Source organism: Pleurodeles waltl, chromosome 6 (genome assembly GCF_031143425.1).
Source record: "Pleurodeles waltl isolate 20211129_DDA chromosome 6, aPleWal1.hap1.20221129, whole genome shotgun sequence".
NCBI lineage: Eukaryota > Metazoa > Chordata > Amphibia > Caudata > Salamandridae > Pleurodeles > Pleurodeles waltl.
Genome location: NC_090445.1, coordinates 377,485,058 through 377,507,828, shown reverse-complemented (window position 1 = coordinate 377,507,828; position 22,771 = coordinate 377,485,058). Strand labels below are relative to the sequence as shown.

The following is a 22,771-nucleotide window of genomic DNA, read 5'->3' as shown; positions in this document are numbered from 1 at the left end:
GTTGCAGGATGTGGGGGTGTTGCTGGGTGCTCCAGATGTCCTTCGCTGCCTTTGAAGACCAGTTTGGCAGCCCTCCCCCTTCCTGCCTCACCATCTGCTGAGGGGAGATTCTCTCCCCCAAGCACATTCCTTTGTGTGAAGCCAGGCCACTTCACACCTCATCAAGGCAGCTTGGCAAAAGCTGCTGCAGGCTGGCCAATCAGAGCACAGCAGCAAAAACAATGCAGAGCTGAAATTGGCAACTTTTTAGGTAAAGTCTAAACTTTTTACCTGAACAAGTTATATTAAATCCAACAACTGGAAGTTGTGGGATTTATTACAACAATTAATTTGATACCAAATTCTTGGTATGCAACATTTAAGGAGACTTTAAAATTAAAAATAAAGTCTCCCCATTCTAGCCTATGAAGGCCATTTACTTCAATGAGGGAAAAACGAATTTGGCTGTTTTTACCTCACCAGGGCTTATAAATCTATTTTTATAAAGTCCCTGCTTATAGTTACATGGCACCCAGCCCTAGGGGCACATAGGGCACACCTTAGGGGTGACTTATATGTAAAAATAAGGTAGTTTAAGACTTTGCAAGTACTTTTAATTCCAAAGTCGAATTTGCATATAACTTTAATTTAAAAGCAGCCAGCAAGGCAGGCTTGCTTTTAAAATGACACTGGGCACTTCAGCAGTGCACCTAGGTGTGCACCACCTATGCTGTGGTCCCTTAACCTACATGCCCTACCATATACTAGGGTCTTATAGGTAGGTTAACTTAGCCAATTATAATTAGCCTAATTTGCACATCCATTTTACACAGAGCACTGGCCCTGGGACTGGTAAGCAGTACCCAGGGCACAGCCAAGAGTCAGTAACCACCAGTACCTATCCAAAAAGTGTGGGGGTGATCAGGCAAAAAAAGGAGGACTTTCCTACAGTAGGTGACTGGAAACATTATGACCCTCTGTGCGTCTGGCCTGACGATCTCGGACCACCTCCTCAATCATCCAAGGAAGTGAAAAACCTAGGAATCACCATGGATTCCAAACTAACTATGAATGCCCAAGTAGACAAATTAGCACGCACAAGCTTCATCACCTTAAAGACTTTACGACGCATTTTCCCTCACCTCGGATTTCCACACAAGGTGCAAGCTACTATCTCACTTGTATTATCCAAACTGGATTATGCCAATAGCCTCTACCATGGATCATCTCTATCTGTTATGAAAAAACTACAACGTATCCAGAATTCCGCAGCCAGGCTACTACTACATATAAAGCCGCAAGCCCACATCTCCCCTGCCTTGAGAGCACTACACTGGTTACCCGTTGCCAGAAGATGCACTTTCAAGCTGCTTTGTATCACCCACAAAGCTATACATGGAACAGGATCGCTTTTCATCAGAAAAAAAATTACCAAGTACATCCAAACAAAGAACCCTCCGCTCAAGACTGCCACCCCGCCTTAGAACACCACCATACAAGAAAAAGACTGTAGGTGGTACATCCTTCTCCGTCCAAGCAGCCAAACTATGGAATTCATTACCCCCAACTATAAGAGCCACAGATAACTTTCTTGTTTTCAGGAAACTACTCAAGAGTTGGCTCTTTCCTTCATAACCACCTTTTTCAAGCAACTACGAACTGCATATGCCTATGTGGATAATTATTTTTTTCAGATTATATGTATATTTCTATTCATTTATAGTTTCTTTGGAAACTAAAGCAAGGCTGTGCGCTCAGAGATCCCATAGCAGAAAAGATCTAGAATCCATCCTGGAGATGAACTGTTGATGTACTGGAGCGTAATCTGTATCGGACTGAGACGCGCGGGTTCTATCTTCCTCTGCTGGAGACACAGAATAGAAGGTTTCTCCCTTTATAAAGCACCTGTAAGCTCCGCCCGCTGAGTCACGCCCTGTCCACCCTCGAAGTAGGTAAAGGAATTCCCGCCTTTTTACCAGGATGATGGACAGCTTTCCAAAACGACCCCAATGCGTTTACCGCCGATTCCGGTGGTGCGTTGTTGATGCTCAGAAGCACAAGGACAGCTCCACAAAGACGCACTAGTAACAATCACATTGCCAAAGGCACACAAGGTTGCTGGAGACGTTTACCCCGTGGCCCATCACGTACCCTTAATTGTACTATATAAACGGGGCGTATAAAACATGCTAGGTAACGCTTACTGACATACTCGTAGAAAATACTCCGGTTGGGTAGGCCACAATACTCATTTTACAGACACTAAACCTCAACAGGAAGCACTTACAAATATAAACGTAGCAGGTGCCCCAGTTGAAGCTCAGCTTCTGGAAAGGACAAGCCACCCTAACTCCTGGGCTTGGCAAAGATAAAGCAAGGCTGTGCGCTCAGAGATTCCAAAGCAGAAAACAATCTAGAATCCTTCCTGGAGGTGAACTGATGATGTACTGAAGCGTAATCTGTATCTGACTGTGACGCGCGGGTTTCTATCTTCCTCTCCTGGAGACACAGAGTTGAAGGTTTCTCCCTTTATAAAGCACCTGTAAGCTCCGCCCGCTGAGCCACGCCCCGTCTACACTCGTAGTAGGTAAAAGAATTCCCGCCTTTTACCAGGATGATGGACAGCTTTCCAAAACGAGCCCACTGCGTTTACTGCCGATTCCGGTGGTGCGTTGTTGATGCGCAGGAGCACATATCCACAAAGACGCACTAGTAACAATCACGTTGCCGAAGGCACACAAGGTTGCTGGAGTCGCTTCTCCCTTGGTCCATCACGTAGCCTCAGTGTACAATATAAACGGGGCATATAAAACATGAGAGGTAACGCTTACTGACATACTCGTAGAAAATACTCCGGTTGGGTAGGCCACGATGCTCATTTTACAGACACTAAACCTCAACAGGAAGCACTTACAAATATAAACGTAGCAGGTGCCCCAGTTGAAGCTCAGCTGCTGGAAAGGACAAGCCACCCTAAGTCTTGGGCTTGGCAAAGATAAAGCAAGGCTGTGCGCTCAGAGATTCCAAAGCAGAAAACAATCTAAAATCCTTCCTGGAGGTGAACTGATGATGTACTGGAGCATAAGCTGTATCTGACTGTGACGCGCTGGTTTCTATCTTCCTCTGCTGGAGACACAGAGTAGAAAGTTCGCCCTTTATAAAGCACCTGTAAGCTCCGCCCGCTTGAACCACTCCCCGTCCACACTCGAAGTAGGTAAAGGAATTCCCGCCTTTTACCAGGATGATGGACAGCTTTCCAAAATGACCCCACTGCGTTTTACCGCCGATTCAAGTGGTGCGTTGTTGATGCGCAGAAGCAGGAGGACATCTCCACAAAGACGCACTAGTAACAATAACATTGCCAAAGGCACACAAGGTTGCTGGAGACGTTTTACCCCGTGGCCCATCACGTACCCCTAGTGTACAATATAAACACAAAATCGTTTTTGTAGTAGGTTCTCCCTTTATAAAGCACCTGTAAGCTCCGCCCGCTGAGCCACGCCCCGTCCACCCTCGAAGTAGGTAAAGGAACTCCCGCCTTTTACCAGGATGATGGACAGCTTTCCAAAACGACCCCAATGCGTTTACCGCCGATTCCGGTGGTGCGTTGTTGATGCTCAGAAGCACGAGGACATCTCCACAAAGACGCACTAGTAACAATCATATTGCCAAAGGAACACAAGGTTGCTGGAGACGTTTACCCCGTGGCCCATCACGTACCCTTAGTGTACAATATAAACGGGGCGTATAAAACATGCTAGGTTACGCTTAATGACATACTCGTAGAAAATACTCCGGTTGGGTAGGCCACGATGCTCATTTTTACAGAGACTGAACCTCAAAAGAAGCACCTACAAATATAATCGTAGCAGGTGCCGCAGTTGAAGCTCAGCTTCTGGAAAGGACAAGCCACCCTAACTCTTGGGCTTGGCAAAGATAAAGCAAGGCTGTGCGCTCAGAGATCCCATAGCAGAAAAAGATCTAGTATCCCTCCTGGAGGTGAACTGATGATGTACTAGAGCGTAATCTGTATCTGACTGTGACGCGCGGGTTCTATCTTCCTCTGCTGGAGACACAGAGTAGAAGGTTTCTCCCTTTATAAAGCACCTGTAAGCTCCGCCCGCTGAACCACGCCCCGCCCACCCTCAAATTAGGTAAAGGAATTCCCCGCCTTTTACCACGATGATGGACAGCTTTCCAAACGACCCCACTGCGTTTACCGCCGATTCCGGTGGTGCGTTGTTGATGCTCAGAAGCACGAGGACATATCCACAAAGACGCACTAGTAACAATCACATTGCCAAAGGCACACAAGGTTGCTGGAGACGTTTTTACCCCGTGGCCAATCACGTACTCTTACTGTACAATATAAACGGGGAGTATAAAACATGCTAGGTAACGCTTACTGACATACTCGTAGAATATACTCCGGTTGGGTAGGCCACGATGCTCATTTTACAGAAACTAAACCAATAACAATAAAATACACACACACTCTTTTAAACCTATCTGACTAAGTATTTTTTACCCATGATTCTAATTATGTATTGTATGTGCATATGTGTGTTTTATTCATGTGTGTGTGTGTGTGTATAAATATATATATGTGTATGTATGTGTATATGTTGTTTCTGTACCTGGCATGTTTGTGGATCATTGCATGGCTCCTGATATCTATGAATTTCTGCTCTCTTTTATCACACTTATCTACCCATCACTCTTATGTCATGTCTCTATCAAACTATCCTCCATTCTCACTCGGACTCATCCCAAATCCCTTCGACCACTTTCATCTCCTAAATATCTCTGCCTAAGCTCTTCCCCTCCACCTCCACATCTAACTCACCAAACCTCACTCTACCTCTGTGACCTCCCACACAACCCTACTAAATTCTCCTGCATTCATCTCACCCTACTTCTATGCTCTCCCTAACCCTTCCACATCCTCTTTCCCCTCCGCTCCCCTATTATTCATCTCAAGCCTTTGGATTGAGTAAATGAAGGATAAACTCCCAATTAACACTTCTGGATTTCTTTCCTCCTCCACCCCTCCATTACTCCAGTCAATCTAACTAACAAACTCTCATATCTGCAACTCAAATTAACTCATAATAATACTAAAACTGTACTCCTTATTAAATTATACTAATCCATCACTAATTCTTGTTGGGTACCGGAGTAGCGTGCTACTCATCGAAAAGCGCTTCGACGCCTCGTCAGGGGTAGTAAGCGCTATATAAATACGATTACAATACAATACAGTAGGCATGAAGGTTTCATGTTGAGTACTAAAAATAAACACTTCAGTTTTGTCGCAGGCACTGATTTTTTTGTGTAGCATGTTGAGACTTTATGATGTGTGCCTCGCTTTTGCTGTTGGTGCTAGATTTTATTTAAGTGAGTGAACTTATGCTACTCGTTTGGCTGCTAAAGATTGTTATGGTTTTGAATGCTGAGGTTTGTGGTTGGTAATCTTTTGTTATAAAAACAAACGTGTGCTGAAGCATTTTTTGCCTGTTATGGCAGTAAATACTGATAGTTACATTGTAATATTTGAGTACACAGTAATGTATCTGACTTTCTTCTTTGAAGCAAACTTTGGTAAAGAGCATTTTCTCAGGCCTCAAAATTTTATAATATCGATACTACGCTCCATGAAACCCCTTGACTTGTTTTAGATATACTCTGTTATTACGTATTGAATGAGCAAATGCTCGGTGATAGCAATAGTCACGCACTCACCCTTTTTGGCCAATAATACAACTTCATTGAAGGTGATGGTGCTCTCTCCTCCCTTCTAGCTGTGCAAAGGGCGGGACAGGACAAATTGTGTGGAGTGGCACACAAGGTAAGTCTCTAGCAAGTGCAAAGCATATATATATATAGCAGTTTCTCATTAACAGCAATCTGACTTACCATTATCATATTTCTCCACGTTTACACCATCAACTTCATCATAAGTAGAGTCCTAATGTTTCACTGACTGCTGTAGTGCGTGATGCATTTAATTAACTTTCATCGATTGATGCTGAAAGGAAGTATACCTTAGGGTGTGAGGTACTACAAGTTAGTCATAATTATAGTGTTGACTCAAATTCTAACAAGCTAAAATTATGAGAAATGTTGTTTGTGTACCTGGCCCTATCCAGATACAGTTTTAGATAAAGTATAAGGTAAGACAGTGTAGAATGGAGAAACGTGAGTCTGCCAAAGGTTGTCCAGGCAACGAGAACTTGACTTCTACAGTTCAACTCTTTACATTATGCATAACCAAAATAATTCAGATGCTTGAAATGTAAAAGAAATATTATAATATCCTTTGGAGATGGCCAGTTGAAATTGACTGTTAATCAATCCATTCCTTTCAGGAAGACCACTTGCCATTGTAACATACTGAGTTATATATTTAGGTCAAGTGTACCACATTCTATTTGGCTAGCTCCAACCCCACTGTTTTGTTATGAAAAGCGTGAACCATACTTAGCAACCTTTCACGAGGTAAAATCACAAATTGCATGTATGTACCTGTCTCACTAGCTGTGGGCCAGTTTAACTAAATTAAATTTATTTTTTCTTTTCACTGGAAACACAGGTTTGAAGTATAATTTTCAAAGTCTTTTTTATAAGATACAAATGTAAATGTGGTAAATGAATAGCAGCTATATAAAGTTGGAAAGAAATACAGCTCCTTTAAGATACAGTAGTTCCACTTGCCCATATCACCCAGCTCTTGAGCTTTCAGTTCTTTTTATCAGGCTCCTGTAAGCCATATCTCTGGGCCCTGCACTTTCTATTCTAACTTTGTCCTGATGGAGAAATCTCATATTTGTCAGATAATTGGATGTGTAAAGAGGGTTGAAGACATTCTAGTCATTTTTGGCTTAGAATCTCGATTTTCAAAGCTTTATGCCGGGCATTTTCTGCCCACTGAGTTCTACTGCCTCTGGGTGAAATAAATCAAAGAGCTTCCTCGCACATTGTTGTTAATGTCATTCCAAATAACACCAAAGCGTCAGTATTGCACATAAGTGAACTGCAAAATGTCTGCCATCTACGGAGTAGAGATTGACACCACATTCAATGTGCATTTCATTTATGATGTCACCATTCAGAAATTTGGCATGTAAGCTGTGTTTGCAAGCTAGACCACACACCTTCCATATCAAGGCAGATAATTTACAAGCATAATTCACCATTCAGGAATTTGGTGCTTAGGCATATATCTTCTACAAGATCACTGTATTCAATCTCCAACTAGTATGAAAACAGCCATGGAGACATCAGTTACTGCCAAGGTGCATATCCAAAATATTCTACCCTTTCAAAACAACTGCTGTATACAAATGCTTCCTAGAAAATCTGCTCCAGGTTCACACCTAAAAAGTCAAAAATAGATTTTCAAGGAGGAGTTAGAGCTGAAACACCTGTCAGTCAAATTCATCAAGATAGTCCTTCATTTCAGGATGATCTCTGACTGAGATTATTCACACTGGGAAAGTTGTGTACCCAAGGAGCTCTTACACACTTAACGGTGACTCCTGAGAAGAATACATTATCCAAATGTCACGGCTACTTACTCCAACATCTCTGTGTTCTACTTCCAGTGTTCACACTGTAGGTATCGGAACTTTTCACAAATTCATGATCATAGTAGCAGCAAAGCTGTACTTTGCCCTCATTTCAAGTAAAATATTCACTCACATTTGAAACAAAATAGTATAATGTCCAATACTAGTTTTTGCCACCTCCCATCCCATATCACGGGGGAACTGGTGATGGCAACCTTTTTTCCACTGACAACTACCAAATCACGACAACATGTGACATTTTACAAATAAATGTAAACTTCCTAGTCCAATATGAGCTCTTTCTGTGAGCAAGCACCCAGCTGCTGTCTGTGGTTTCAGTGATTGCATTGATGAGATGCCATTTCCTTAACAGCAGTATGCTTTGTAGGTACTGTTACTTACCTCTCCTGTCCAATGTTACCATTACTGGTGCAATCTAATTGGGTAGTCAAGGCTTTTAACATGAGGTAGAGGGTCTTTGAAACACAAATACAGTATTACACATTAAAATATAATTGTCCAATTGGTCCAAGAGGACCATTTTTAGCAGCTAGATAAAAGAACAGATGAAACTAAGATGGGCACCAAAAACCGAAAAAGCTAGTACTTGAGGACTGAGATGTGGCCACTAATGTTAGTGGGATTTTTGTGCTAGAACTAGATTACTGAATAACATTAGACCCGTGGGCAGTTTTATCACCCGGTACTCATAAAAAATGGTCAAATATTTTGAACTGGTCAAATATTTTGAACTGGTCCTTTGTGTGATCATTGAGTTCAAACTCAAGCCCACACCTGCTCGTGTTATGGGAGAGGGCAGCAGCACAAGAAATGGAGGATATGAGAGTTTCATTTTTAGAAAGAGAATAGGCTGATGACCTAGCTCTTGCTCACCATGTGCATAGACTGTTCTGTTTGTGAAGGACATAGCCAGCTACACAGAGGAGCTACCATCTTGTCCCACACACATACTGGTCCCTATGGCAAACTCAGACGAGGGATGAAGTACTCTTTGTTTAGATTGCGTATTATCTTTCAGCTGTGTGACAACATATACTCCGTAAATGCTTAAATATGGTTTTATTTAATCAGCCATGTGCTTTAAGACTCTGTGTACCAGCTCTTTCAAGTATCGCTGGATTGCAGTTTACCTTAATGGTTAAGTTTAGTTGCAAATTAAATAACCCTTAATAGCAACAACCTGAATCAGACTCTGGACTGTAATGGAAACCTGGATTCCCAGACTAAAAGGAAGTGCAGTGATGCCAAAGTAAGGCATGTTATCCCCTGAGCATTTACCACATGTTATACCAAAAATACAGTTTAAATTGCATGTGGAATTTGATTTTTTTTAATTTGTGCATTGTGTTTACACAGTGTATGTTTATTGTTCCTCTTACCCTTGATAACCACAAGATGCTACATGCTATTCTGTAGGCAGGAGACTGCAAACCATCTTAAAATTCCAAGACCACATAGAGGCCTTAAACCCAGTTTTGTTTTGGAGCGATGGATCCCAGTGTGTCTTGAAATCGCAAAAATGTTTTACAAGCTCAGTGTATAGTATCCCTCATGATCTTCTGTCCGTCAACATTTTGGAAAAACTATGTGCTTAATCTTTGTTGCTCATGCATTTGTAAAAAGTCTAGTGGCATTTACTTTTGGTGGCAATATAAAGATAATGGAAAATTTGCTAACGTTACAGAGGTACTGCAATACGTTATTTTGTATTCTCAGGATAGTGATTTCTTAATTTTTTATGTAATAAGATTATTGACGGATGTCTTAAAAGTAGGGCAGTCTTAGCATGTATTTTATGCCAGTTGCTAATTGTGTCAGATGTTTAATTTCACTGAATTTTATCTGTTCAATATTGTAATCCATATCTGAGAGGAACAACAAAAATCAAATAATGTCACAGTTTTGTCCCAGCTAAATCATCATGTACTAGCATTCTGTGTTGGGATTGGTGTCTAAAAAAAAAACCAATGGCCCTTACATTGTTCATAGTCGTTCTGTTATCAATATTTTGGATACTCTTGTTTTCCTGATCCTCCTTCATTTCCCTCAGACCAATGCTACAGCATTCCATAGTTTGACATCTCTCCTGCCATACGACTTAACCAACAGTACCCTCTGTGTCTGTCAGTCTGAGCACTGATTCTTGTATACCTTTCTCCTAAAATAACTTTTTTTTTTTTTAATGGAATAGTTCCTGCCGGTTTACCATCCGACTCAGGAAGAACAGAACGACCCAATGCTGTACGCGTGTCACATTCAGAAACTTATGTCCACGTGAGTGCCTTCCCTACTCTGTGTACTCATTCTCTCTGAGCAGGCAACATAATCTCATGGAGACAGAGGGTCAGTGGTGTAGACTGGTGTGAAGCAATTACGCATGTTAGTTTGTAGGTCATGCAGGCTTGGAAGGCAGGTGGAGTAGTGGTGTCACCAACTTGTTCAGTTTTGTTTCTTCTGACAAGGTATCCTGTATAGAACTAAAGAGTTAGCAATTGTAAAGTGCTAAACGAGTACCCCTAGATGTACAGACCTGAAAGAAGAATGTTTATCCAAATTAAATGGTTACAAAACTGATCTCATGATTTTAGGCCACAGTTTCCTTGTACAAAGATAACGCCATACTCTGCCCTCGTCTTCCAGCCTAGGAGAACTTATGATACCAACCAATCTGTCATAAATGTTGGAATAAGCCTCAGTGAAGAACTAACACAACATGCTCTGCATTGATGGGTAATGTCACATAGTAAATGGCATTGCTGACAAAAGACCTCTTTGTTGCCCCACATAATGGTCAATGATTGGTAAGTTAATAATTTTTGCTAGGTTGTTGTAGCTACATGTGGACCATCATTCTTCAGTTTGACCAACAGCAAATTTCACAGACTTACCCTTTTAGAAAGAATCTGTTTTAGAGCTCTGTGCAAGTGCATATATTAGTAGCTAATAACACTCATGGATTCCACTTTGAAATAATCTATCTCTAACTCAGAACTACAATTTACACCAGCTTCGATATGGATATTAAGAGAACAGTGTAAAAAAGGCAAATGATTGAGTAGTTGATTGCACCCATTGACACATACTGCCAGTAAGTAAACCTACAAAAACACAGAAAAATTTGAACAGGCTTTCTCAGGCTCGTGAAGTGGGACCTCAGTGGCTGATCAGCAGAAAGCTTATGATCTGGAATCACTCTTGGTTGGCTTAATCCTGGTATAAATGGTATCTGGGTCGTGCAGTGTTAACCTGTTAACAAGGTAAAGTGAGATCATGACTACTGTTTTAAAACACCTTTCCTTATGAATACTTATTGCTGTTGCTCGTGGCTGGTCAGTCTTTCTTATGGAAAAGTAAGTTTACATAACTGCACAAGTAGGCATGTGGTCTCCTTATTGATTTGGGTCACTCATTGAGTGATCTGTGTTGTAAGTCTCTACTAGCTTGAATCAGGAACTAGTGCAGGGGTTCTAGGGCATGCTGTTAGTAACACCATTTGTGTCCTGGGGCCTAACTAATTAATTGACCCAAACGTTAGCATCAAGTATACACTTGTTTAGTCCTTGATCCTCAGGGTAGCGAACTAGAATGTCCAATGCTTACTCAGGAAAGATAGCAATAATAGAACACCATAAATCAATGTCTAACCAGTGTTTTATCTTTAGAAATGGAAACTACTTATTCAAAGTAATATACTATACATCGAATGAACAAATTTAGGAATGTACACAATGTTTTGGGGGCAAATAAAGTCGGTGGCTAGTGATAGCAGTTATTCCCCACTGGGTTCTCTATTAGCCACACCCTCTGGTTAGCAGATCCCACCTCCTTCAATGTTTTATGCTTGTTGCATAATCTGCCTTTTTGCACCTGTGAGTCCATAGTCCTAGGGCTATGCTTTGCTTAGGGACAGGCTTTGCACCCTCCATCTTAATTTTCAATCTTAAAAGTCGCCCTGTCTAGGTCCCTTTTAGTTATAAAAGTTTGTACTGCAAGCAAGTGTTTAGATCATGGCTTAATGTTTCACATTCGGTACTTGGTCATACTGATCTGTGTGCACCAGCAAGCTTTTCAGCTGGTTTCACGGCTCAGAAATAAATGTGCAGAGGCCACTGTGCACACCTATGGGGAAGAATGGAGCAGGTCCGGGTCAGACTGTCCTCAAAAGGGCTGTATCCTTTCCTTCACAGAAGTCTGGCCTACTTCAAAAGCCTTTCACGAATGTTCTTGGTACTACCTGCAATTCACGTTCATCTACGTCAGACTCTCTCTTTAGTGATCCACTGTTAAAAAATGGAAGTTAAATGGATTCCGCTGTCCTTGATGTCACACAGTCCACAGAAAACATGGTTGCACTGTCACACAAACACACAGCAAACATACTTGCTGCACCCATGCTTCTCATGGTTGGGGTGACAGACTGCGTGAAAGGGATTAGCAACACACTTTTTAATGGGAAAGGTCAGTGGAACCACTCTCTCCATGCAGGTAACAAGAAAAGTCCTGCTCATACTGCTGAAATCAATTTCTGTCACCTTTGCTAGTATTTCTCAACCGAGCGAGAGGGCAGCAACTACTGTTCACAAAGCGAGGGCGCACTTGAAGTCTCCCTCCATACCACAGAGCCCCATTCTGTTTCTCAGAGCATGCAACAGGCACAGAGTGTACAAGCATGATACTCTGTGTTCTGGGGTGAAAAATCAAGAAAAAGGTATAAAACATGCCACCAGGAATTTTGGGCAGGGGTGCTGAACAAGGGACATTCCTGACCTACAAGTGCAGCTTATTCATTCAGGTCAAACCTTCTTGAAGGTTGAAGACCTCCATAGAAAAAAGCAACTATAAGCCTATGATGAAATAAGGGAAATAAATATATATAATAGTGTATGAACTCTCCACATTGATGACACCAATCATTTTATGTCGCTGCTTGCTAATAAAACATGCATTTATTGACTTGTGAACTGTATGCACAACTGCTGAACGACTTTAATCAGTGTGGGGGTACTTTGGACCTGAGCATGAACTCTCATACACCCTGCCTTTTCTCTTTGGTGGGTTCTTATGAAGGTCAGTTCTTCAGATTTGGCAAACAAGAGACCTAATATATATAGGCCTAAGAGTAACACATACTACTAAAGTGATCCATGCATCATATTTCTTAGTGTGCATTTAGAAAACTGCATAGCGTTACAGTCTCTAATATGGGTGGGTTTAACCTCCCAGAGTAAAATTACAAAAAGTTGAATTCCCTGATGAACAGTGCAGACTTCTCCTTGACCTCCGAGACTAATGTGCCTGAAAGTTGCAACTCCCAGTGAGTTACCTAGATGAAAACCGAAACTACAAAAACTCAGGAGGTGGTTGGCAGTCCTTTATCGTTATTTGGATCTTCTCCCAATGCATTTAGGTAGGAGCAACACATCTTTGTCGCCCAAGATATTAATATATGCGTACTTTGACGTTGGGCACAGTTCAGCGAAAGTAAGACAAGATCTTCACATCACCCTTTTACATCAACTGGGCGAACAGATCAATTTCAACTGTCAGTTACAAGTCCAGTTTACGTTTTTTTCATATCTAGGAGCAACAAGAACAAACAGGAAAGTGATAGATAAAATGCTTGAAATAATCTGATACTCACCGGGCGAAGCAGTTGGTCTACCAGAGTAGGGAGAGCCCTCAAAAATGGTAAAAGATGTGGGGGAACTGGAACGAGTATTGCAGACATGGAGGGCTCTAGGCACAGATGACTTGGGGGGGGGGGGGGGGGGGGACACACTAATTCCCCTGGGAAGACTGGTGGTGGCCTTATATATACACATAGGTCTCTATGGCTCCAGCTCCACAAAGGCAGCTAAACTAAACAGCAGCATGTATTAATTACTATGCCTCTCTTGTGTAATGGACAGCCACACAGTGATTTGATGATTGTTTCTGAAGTTCTGAAAGTTAAATAAAAAGGTTTTCTTAAAGAAAGGGGAAAAAAAAGAAGAAATAATTGTAGACACTGGCTAAGATCAATTCACACATTCCACCCATCACCTTTTTTTGTTTTCATAGAGGCAACCATAGACAAAATTCAAGGAGAACTCAGTTCAGTGGCACGTGTGACTGTAGATACACATGCTCTGCATTCTCCTGCCATCTGGTGTTGGGTTGGGAGTATTTAAAATGTTTTTCTTCTGAGAAGCATTTTCAAGTCATGGGATCGAGTGACTCCTCTGTGATACTGCGCATGGGCATTGCCTCCTTTGTTAGATTGTTTTCTCTCCTCCGCAGGGTTTGGACGTGTTTCTTTGCTCCATCTTGGAAGTGTTTCTTCGCTCCATCTTTCTTCGCTCTGGTTTCAGAACCTTCCTTTTCTGCCTTTTCTCCAACCGCATTGTTTCTTTAACACATGTTTCTCAGTCTGTCTCACTCCGTCAGTCCGAGAATCGACTAAACACCCTCCCGGACGTCCTAGTCTTTTTGGGCTTATCAACTGGTGGCACGACCAGCATGCTGTGCTAATAGAACGTACTCTGGTTTGCTTCTGTCCTCGGGCCACTCTAAATTCCCACACACTGGTAACATTGGTGCAACCTGTGAGTACTGTGGCCCCCCCCCCCCACCTCACCCCCTCTAAAGCTCCCAAAAGACCCTTTACTGTGGTAGCTGGACTGCCTCTGTCACCAGGCCATGGCTGGCTCTGAAAAACTGGCTTGGATGCCCCGACTTCCAGCTCAGCACTGAAAATTGGCAAGACAAAGACATGGTCTCTGACATCGACCTCAACATCTTCAGACCAAGTTAGCAGTCCAATTCCTAGTCGAATCTTAGCACCAACCATTCCGGCACCGACCCTAATCAACTCCACCTCCGCTTCAGTCCCCAACAAAAAGGCACCAACCGAAAAGCTCGGTCCCGAAAAACAGGGGTTTAATTTCTTCAAAGCCAAAAGACTCTAGCCTATCTTCGGCCACACCATCTCCTGTTGAGCCCATTTTGGAGACCATGGATGCTCGTCAGCGCCCTCTCCACCCCACCCCACCCGTTACTTTCAAGCAAAAATAATTTCAGTAGGCCCTAGACATATCACAACCTCTAAAAGAAGACCAAGGAAACGGCTGTCACCATTCACAAGCCTTTTCCTCTTCCTCCTCCTCCACCAACTTATCCTCCACCACCTCCCCGTCTCCACCTTCCTCTCCTCCTCATTCACCTACCTCTCCTACTGCAGGAGACCTAACGCCCCAGGTTTCCCTGTTATTCACTGGGGACACATCCATGGGACACATAAGACCCTGATCCCATGATCTTGATAGATCCAGACTTGTACCTATCACATCCCTCACGGTCAATGGATGCTACATCCTATCAGCAGGTGATTGCTCAAGCAGCCACCTTCCACAATGACTAACTTCACAGGGATCCCATTGAACAAGATTTTCTTTTTGATACCCTAACGTCCACATATAGGGATATCCAGTTCCTCTCCATGCTCCCTGGCATGCTTCGTCATGCAGACAACATTTTTAAGGAACCAGTCTGCTCTAGGGTTATCATCCCTACAGTTGCCAAAAAATGCAAGGGAGCAGGTCCAGCCAGACCTCTGTTGCGGTTACTACCACTTGTAAATGGGCCAGTAGTCAGGCCACGGGGGACTCTCCTCCCCCAGATAAAGAGAGCAAAAAGATTGATGCCACAGGTAAAAGGATGGCTGCGCAGGCAACCAATCACTGGTGATTTGCCAACTCACAAGCCCTACTTGCCATATATGATTAGGCTCACTGGGATTAGATGGAGGAGCTCCCCCAACATTTGCCAGATGAGCACTGCAAAAGTGGACAATTGCAAAAGTTGACTATGGTTTGGCAAGCAATCAGTAATAATTCCATCAGATGTGCCCTCGATGCTGCAGACCCTTCTGCATGTGGTATCAGTACTGCTGTCCTAGTAAGGAGACACACCTGGCTTAGATGCTCAGGCTTTAATCCTGACGTACAACAAGCAGTACTAAACATGCTCTTCGATAAGGAGCATCTTTTCGGTCTTCAAGTGGACTCCACCCTTGAGAAGCTGAAAAAAGACACCGATACCGCAAAGGCAATAGGTGCTTTATAATCCCCCTCCTAAAGAGGTACCTTTCGTCACCCCACATTCAGAGGTGGTAACAAACCAACAATCTCAGAGGCCTCTACATCTCAGGCCTGACAGCCTTCCAGTTCGTACTCAGGAGGCTTCTATAGAGGCACCTATAGAGGTAACAACACATGAGGTAGATGTAAAAGTGCCACCTCGCACCTCTGCATAAACAGCTAAACATTGACTATCAATGCCTCCCTGCCTGTCGGGTATGACTTCAAAATTTCCATACACAATGGGTCACCATTGCTTCAGACCAGTGGGCTCGTTACTACTCCTCCAAACATTCCCCCTCGCTCTCACCAGGTTCTCTCAGGAACACCACCTTCTTCTGAAAACAAGAAGTACAATCCTTTCTTCTTAGAGGAGCTATTGAGCCAGTTCCACTACAAAACCAAGGACAGGAGTATACTCTCTACTTCTTTATTCCCAAAAAGACGTTTCTCTTTGGCCCATTCTGGACCTAAGGCCCTTAAATCACTACATTATTTCAGAACATTTTCACGTGGTCACTCTTCAAAACGTTAGCCGTTCTTTAACAACAGGGCAACTTCATGACCACCCTAGATCTCAAGGATGCTTACTTCCATATCCCCATCCACCATGCACATCGCAAATATCTCAGATTTCTGATTGCAGGAAAACACTATCATGTCAAGGTTCTTCCTTTCTGAGTCACCACAGCTCCCAGAGTTCTTACAAAGTGTAGAAGCAGCACATGTCAGAAGACCAAACTTACATGTTTTCCCTTACCTAGACGACTGGTTCATCAAAGCCAGCACGTCACAACGCCACACTCATATGACAGTGGACCTTCTGCACAGCTTAGGTTTCACACTCAGCTTTCTCAAATCGCATCTTCAACCTCTCCAGATACAGCCCTATCTAGGAGCTATACTGAATGCAAAATTGGGGATTGCATACTCCAATCTGGCATATGCTCACAACTTTGTCTCTCCGCCCTCAGTTTCGAGAGAACTCCTCATACACAGTCAGGATTATAATGCTACTGTTAGGCATGATGGCCTCTTGCATTGCCATCATTCCCCATGCCAGACTCCACATGCATCTTTCTTGTCTAGTCAGGGGGCTAAATCACAGGCTCGTTGGTAAGAGACAGTGTTGTTAGACCGCCATACTCACCGGTCTCTGCTATGGTGGAACACCACCGGTGGGAATTTGGCTCTGTAGGTACTATACCAAAGTAAGCTACAGTGTGCACTGAGTCCAGTGGATCCCCAGAGGCTTTACAGAGACTGAAGTAAATAATGCTGATGTTTTCTTTTGTGGTAGTGAGGTCGAGCAGTTAGGCTTATCAGAGAGTAGTACTAAGCATTTGTTGTACACATAAAGGCAACAAAATGAGGCACACACTCAATGACTAACTCCAGGCCAATGTTTTATGTATCAAAAATATACTTTGTTGCTTTATTTCTAGAACCAAAACAAGCTTTGTTGCAGGTAAGTACAGCCTCAAGAATGCATCACTTTCAAGTATCGAATGCACTTTGCTTAGAATTCACAGGTAAAACAGTTTGCAGGTAAGCCATACTTTTCAGTTTATTTCTAGAACCAAAACAATCTTTGTTGCAGGTAAGTACAGCCTCAAGAATGCATCACTTTCAAGTATCGAATGCACTTTGCGTAGAATTCACAGGTAAAACAGTTTGCAGGTAAGCCATACTTTTCAGTTTCAAAAGTAGAAAGCAATGCAGTCCTAGAGAAAGAAAAGTAACAAAATAATTTGCAGGTAAGTACTTGTCTTACAATACCAGTCTTCAGGGGTTAGAGTGTGCACAAGGCAAACATTAGGGCAACACCAAGAGTGCACCAGCAACAAAGGGCCAGCCAGGTGCAGAGTTCAAAGTTGGTGTCGGGTGCCCAGTGGAATTCTATGGAGACAGGGTGCACTTAGAAACAAACAGCTTGCAGGTAAGTACCCGTGACTTCAGCACACAGACCTGGGGAGTCTAGATGAGCACCGGGGGGACCTTAGGTAAGCACCAGACAAACACCTCCAGCAGCACACGGGCGGTTGAGTGCAAGGTGCAAACACAACATCGGGTGCCCAATTGTTTTCAATGCGGGAACCCCGGGGGTCACAAAGATGCTGCAGGCCCGGTCCAGGGAGTTGGTTGCGGAAAACCAAAGGCTGAACAAGTAGGAGAGGCACCGGCTGGATACTGCTGGACTGCCAGCCGGATTCCCCAAGGCCAGGGGGCTGTGGGTGCAGGGGTAGCTTTGGGCATCTGGAATCTTTGTCGGGTCTGATCGCAGTCAGGGGTCCTCCGTATTTAGCCTGCAGGTGTTGTCGTGTTGGCCAGGAAGGGTAAACCCAGGTTGGACTCTAGGTCGGAATCGCCTGGAGACCTTCTCTGGACTGGTGGGCCAGCTGGACTCTGGCCGTGGGTGTCGGGTGCAGAGTGGGCAGGGCTCTCTAGCGGTAGCTCTGAATGAGCAGCTAATACTTACCTAGGAGACATGCAAAGCTTTTGCCATACCACTATAGTCACATAGCACTCACACACATGAAAGAACCACACAGTTACAAAAATAAAGGTACTTTATTATAGAAACACAAATACCTTATAGGCATCACCCAACTGGAGGTAGATAAACACACTATTATATACACATTAGCAATCAGTAATTAGCATAGAAAGCAATAGGCATTGGTAAAAGCAATACCAAATAGTGAGGGCCATAGGGGAGGGACAAACAATATACAATGTGAAAGGCAGTCCCCCACCCAAGGAAGTGGAGTCAGTAGAGGGAGCTGGAGGAACTAGGAACCCCAAGAGGTGAGTACCAGAGTGACCCCCAGAGACCAAGAGAACAGAGGTAAGTACCTGGCATTCACCAAAACCAACTGGAGGATTTTGGAAGAGGATTTTGCAAGACCCAGACAAGACTGGAAGAACCCAAAGGTGGATCCTGATAGAAGAGGAAGTGCAAAGGAAGGGTACCAAATCCAGATCGTGATGCAGTGTCTGGTTGTGGCAGGAGCCACTACCCACCCTTCTCTGGATGCAGGACCAGGTCGACAGTGAACAAAGAAGGTCAGCAGTGCAGCACAGGAGCAGAAGAGAAGTCCCAGAAGTGTTGCAAGTGATGTCCCATGTCGGCGGTCATGATATAGTTGGTCAGTGGTGCTGGAAAACAACCAAACAGCTTTGGCAAATGCAAGAGTTGTTGAAGAAGGTTTTGCAAGTCCGCTGTGACCCTCGGCAGCTGGGTGAGTCACAAAAAGAGGAGGCAACCCCCCACAGATGATCCATGGGCAGCAGGCACAAGAGTCGCAGTGAGGCCCACTCTGCACACCTGAAGGAGTGTCCCACGTCGCCTGAGCATCAGGCAGGAGACTGTGCATTGCAGGAAGAAGTGCTGGGGGCCCTGGCTACACGGAGCCTGAAGATCCCTTGGAGGAGGAACAAACAAGCCTTGGTAGCTGCAAGAGTCGCTGTACACAGGGGTACTGGCCTGCAAGGAGAGGCAAAGGCTTACCGTCTCCCAAGTTGGACAGCTGGTAGAGAGGACCAAGGGAACCACTCTAGATCACCGCTTGTGATGCATGATCTACGCAGCTCCAGAGGAGAGAAGATACACACTGCCGGTCGTCGTTGCAGTTGGTGCCTGCGGATGGAGGAGAGTGACTTCTTCACTCCAAGGGAGATTCCTTCTTTCTTCCTGGTGCAGAATGAATTCTCACTGACTGGGGGCTGTGACGTCACCTGCCTGACCTGGCCACTCAGATGCTGCCAGGGGCCTCTGCCTACCTTGGATTCAAGATGGCAGAATCAAGTGGTCACCTGGAGGAGCTCTGGGCACCACCCCAGAGGTGGTGATGGACAGGGAAGTGGTCACTTCCCTTTCCATTGTCTAGTTTTGCGCCAGAGCAGGGACCGGAGCTGCAATCTTAGCTGAGAGGAGCAGAAGTGAATGGACGATGAGAGCAGCCGTGCATAACTTTAAAACATGACCTGCATTTTACTTTCTATGAATGGGCATAGCTTCTGTTCAGTGACTAACTGTTACTGGCAGCCATCAGCATCTGAAATGTAATTTTGCATTGCTGAGACTTTCCTACATCTGTGGCCAGACAGCTGCTGTTGGCGCACTTCTGCTGTTGCTTCCTTTAAAATTGTGCTAATTTATGTTGGCCAAGAGGTGAAGCAGGTACTTTTAAGGTTCAGTGGCTACAGTGCCTTTTCGATATTATGCATTACTAATCCAGTGTGCGCAACCACAGCTTGCAAACATTCCATGACGGGCATGAATCACACAGTGTTATAGTTTCATTATCAAAGAATTCATTATTTTCCTCATTGTGTGTTGCTAGCTGCTTTTTAGAACAGATTTGATTCCATTGATTTGTTCTTTAAGTTTAGGACCTTGCACGCTAAATTAGCAGTTTTCGTAGGTAATTTATTATAATTTACAGTCTCCAATCACGTCTCGTAGGATGTTGTTGATCGTTGCAGACTGTACATATTCATTGAGAATACTGCTTGCAAAGACATTTGAAGAAACTGTTGACATAGACTTAATAAGATGTAGGAAGAAAGGAACTGTTGTAATCGGGCATGGGTGACACTTCTATGCAGCACTGCTCCACCACCTAGCAGCATGCAAAAACATTGCTAAAAGGTTTCCGGATCCAGTCTAGCGCCGGGGTAGTATTTTAAAGTTGTGAAATCTACAGTTAGAAGTATAAATCAAAACAGATATTTCTTTCTTAGGTGCAATCAGAGCCAAATGTCAGTGTCTGTCTTTTGTGTGGATTTCTTTAAAGAAATTACACTAATGTCAAGTATTTGGAACCAGTCACACATGCAGGCAAGAAATCCACATCCTGTGTTAGTCTTCCATGTTTGTCTTGCTTTTTCCACAAGTTGTACTTAGAGAGATTTCTTCTTATTTTTTAGCCATGGATAACAGTGACTCCTGATTGTAGATACCGCTCCAGAATAACAAGTACTTAGACACTGCTTTGTCTAGAACAATCATTGGAAAAGCCATTGTCCCACCTGCACAACCCACTGTTTTTGTAAATGCATTTTTTCGAATCTTAGATAGCTGCTGTGAATGTAAGTGCATATGTAATGGCCATTGTAGAATGGGTTATTATACTAAGTCTCTAAACACCAATGTAAGTTCAAAAATGGCATGATGGCTGGGGAAAAAGACTAGATAACAGTCACCCTCATGACATAGGGGCAGCTGACAGCTATGAGGAACATGATCATTAACATGAAAATATTAGGCTACTGCAGTAATGCATGCCTCCATCGTACCAGGAGGATAAACATGAGGTAACAGCACTGCTCAAACAAAAGACAACAGGGATGGCAAAACAGCTGAAGCCTTAGTATTATGAAGGAGCTGGATATATTTGGCAATGCAGCTCAATTTCATTTCAGCACCAACTGGCATCCAGGGAATATTCTAAAGCTGAGGAATATGTGGTTAGAGTATTCACAAGAAAGAGCATTACTAAAGATTAGTAACTTGTTCCTCTGCCAGTCCTGCACCAAAAAAGAAAAATATGTTTGAGCTCATGGCCTACAAGCCGAAGTCTACAGTACCAACTTTTTAGGTGGCCAAAAGGCCCACTGAACTTGTTGTTAAGCCATAGTCAACTGGCTATGCACGGTAAAAGAAGGAAAGTTGTGTTGGCACAAACTACCCCTGTTAAGGTGGCAGAAATCCAGTATGAACACACAATAAATCAATAAGAGATTACATTCCCTTCTTCTGACCAAAAACCCTGCCAGTTTTTCAAAAAGCAGAGTTTGCACTTTCTCTGGTCACACCTTTCAGCATTACAGCTGTTGTTGAGTACTAGTCTGCAAAAGCATTTCCAACAGACAACCTCTGGGTTGTCAGTGCCTGCTACAGCTTCATCAGCAGTGTCACACGCATTTCCGCATAAGTGTTGAATTTAACCATTCTCTTGTTTGCAGTGGCTCTACCTGCCCAGCTAGCTCCAGATCTTTACAACACTTTCTTAGCACCTACCAGGCTGCTGGCTTCCACACTTATTCCCACACACTTACTCCTGCATTCTACCCATTAAGTCTATCCCCCATCAAACTATCTTCACAACTGCGATATGTCCTCATTATAGGGATCAGTTGCCATTAATGATTACGATCAGGATATTTTAAAAGATGATGGACATAAAGAAGCCTTCTTTATTCCCAGTAACAAATATGAAGGTAAAAACACACTACCCCACAACATCTTAAATACCTTGTTCATGATAATATTGATGATGATAATGGAGAGACATTCAAACATGGACACCAGATACACTCCCATCACTTGAAGTTTCCTTGTCTTTTGAAAATTGATAGAGACATGATCCTTATCCATCCCACCCACTCCAATAGCAGGCATAGCTCAGACAGCATTGCTTTGTAGAACATTGGCAGATTAATTCCAGGAGTAAATGTAAAGTAGTATACCACAACCCAAAATAAGTTCACCTGATGGACTGGCTACTGAAGGACTGAAATTTCTGTCTGTTCAACTTTGGGATGTTTGCTAGTCGACTTTACAAGTAGCTAAAGTACCATTTACTTTTGAAACCTTTGTGAATGATATTGACATTATGGACACTCTGTAAACACAATTTGCTTTCGATGCCCACCCCTTCCTTATCTGCTCCCCCTAGTCAGATTGGGACTTAAATACTCTTCTGTGGGAGTTCATTTATCGGGTATTTTCCGAAACCTGCAAACGCTATATCAACTATCTTTATTCTCACCCAGGATTATCAAGGGATTTTAAAGGAATCGTTTTATAACTTTCCTTTATTCAAAGATCAGCTTCCTTATGGGATTGTAACACTGTCTTGGTGGCTTTCATCTTAAAAACAAATTTTATTGAGGTTTTACATTTTTTAACCCTTGCAGGTACAGCATGATAAAAAGGGGAGCAAACAATGTCTGACAATCTCATTACATCAAGAACACAAGGAGCATAGGATGCGGCTTGACGGGAGTCTGGAGAGATGTCTACCTGGTGCAAGGGGGCTTATGAGGATATGGAGGGTCAGAGTCTGGTACCCACATAAG

The 22,771-nt window shown here is 43.3% G+C and overlaps 1 protein-coding gene across 1 annotated transcript in view; it reads left to right on the top strand.

The window, feature by feature from the left end:
• LPCAT4 (lysophosphatidylcholine acyltransferase 4) overlaps nucleotides 1-22,771 on the top strand; it is a 536,940-nt gene that overhangs the window by 382,055 nt on the left and 132,114 nt on the right. Inside the window, exon 9 of the mRNA XM_069238305.1 lies at nucleotides 9,760-9,842. Coding sequence (XP_069094406.1) covers nucleotides 9,760-9,842 — 83 coding nt within the window. The remainder of the gene's footprint in view (nucleotides 1-9,759; nucleotides 9,843-22,771) is intronic.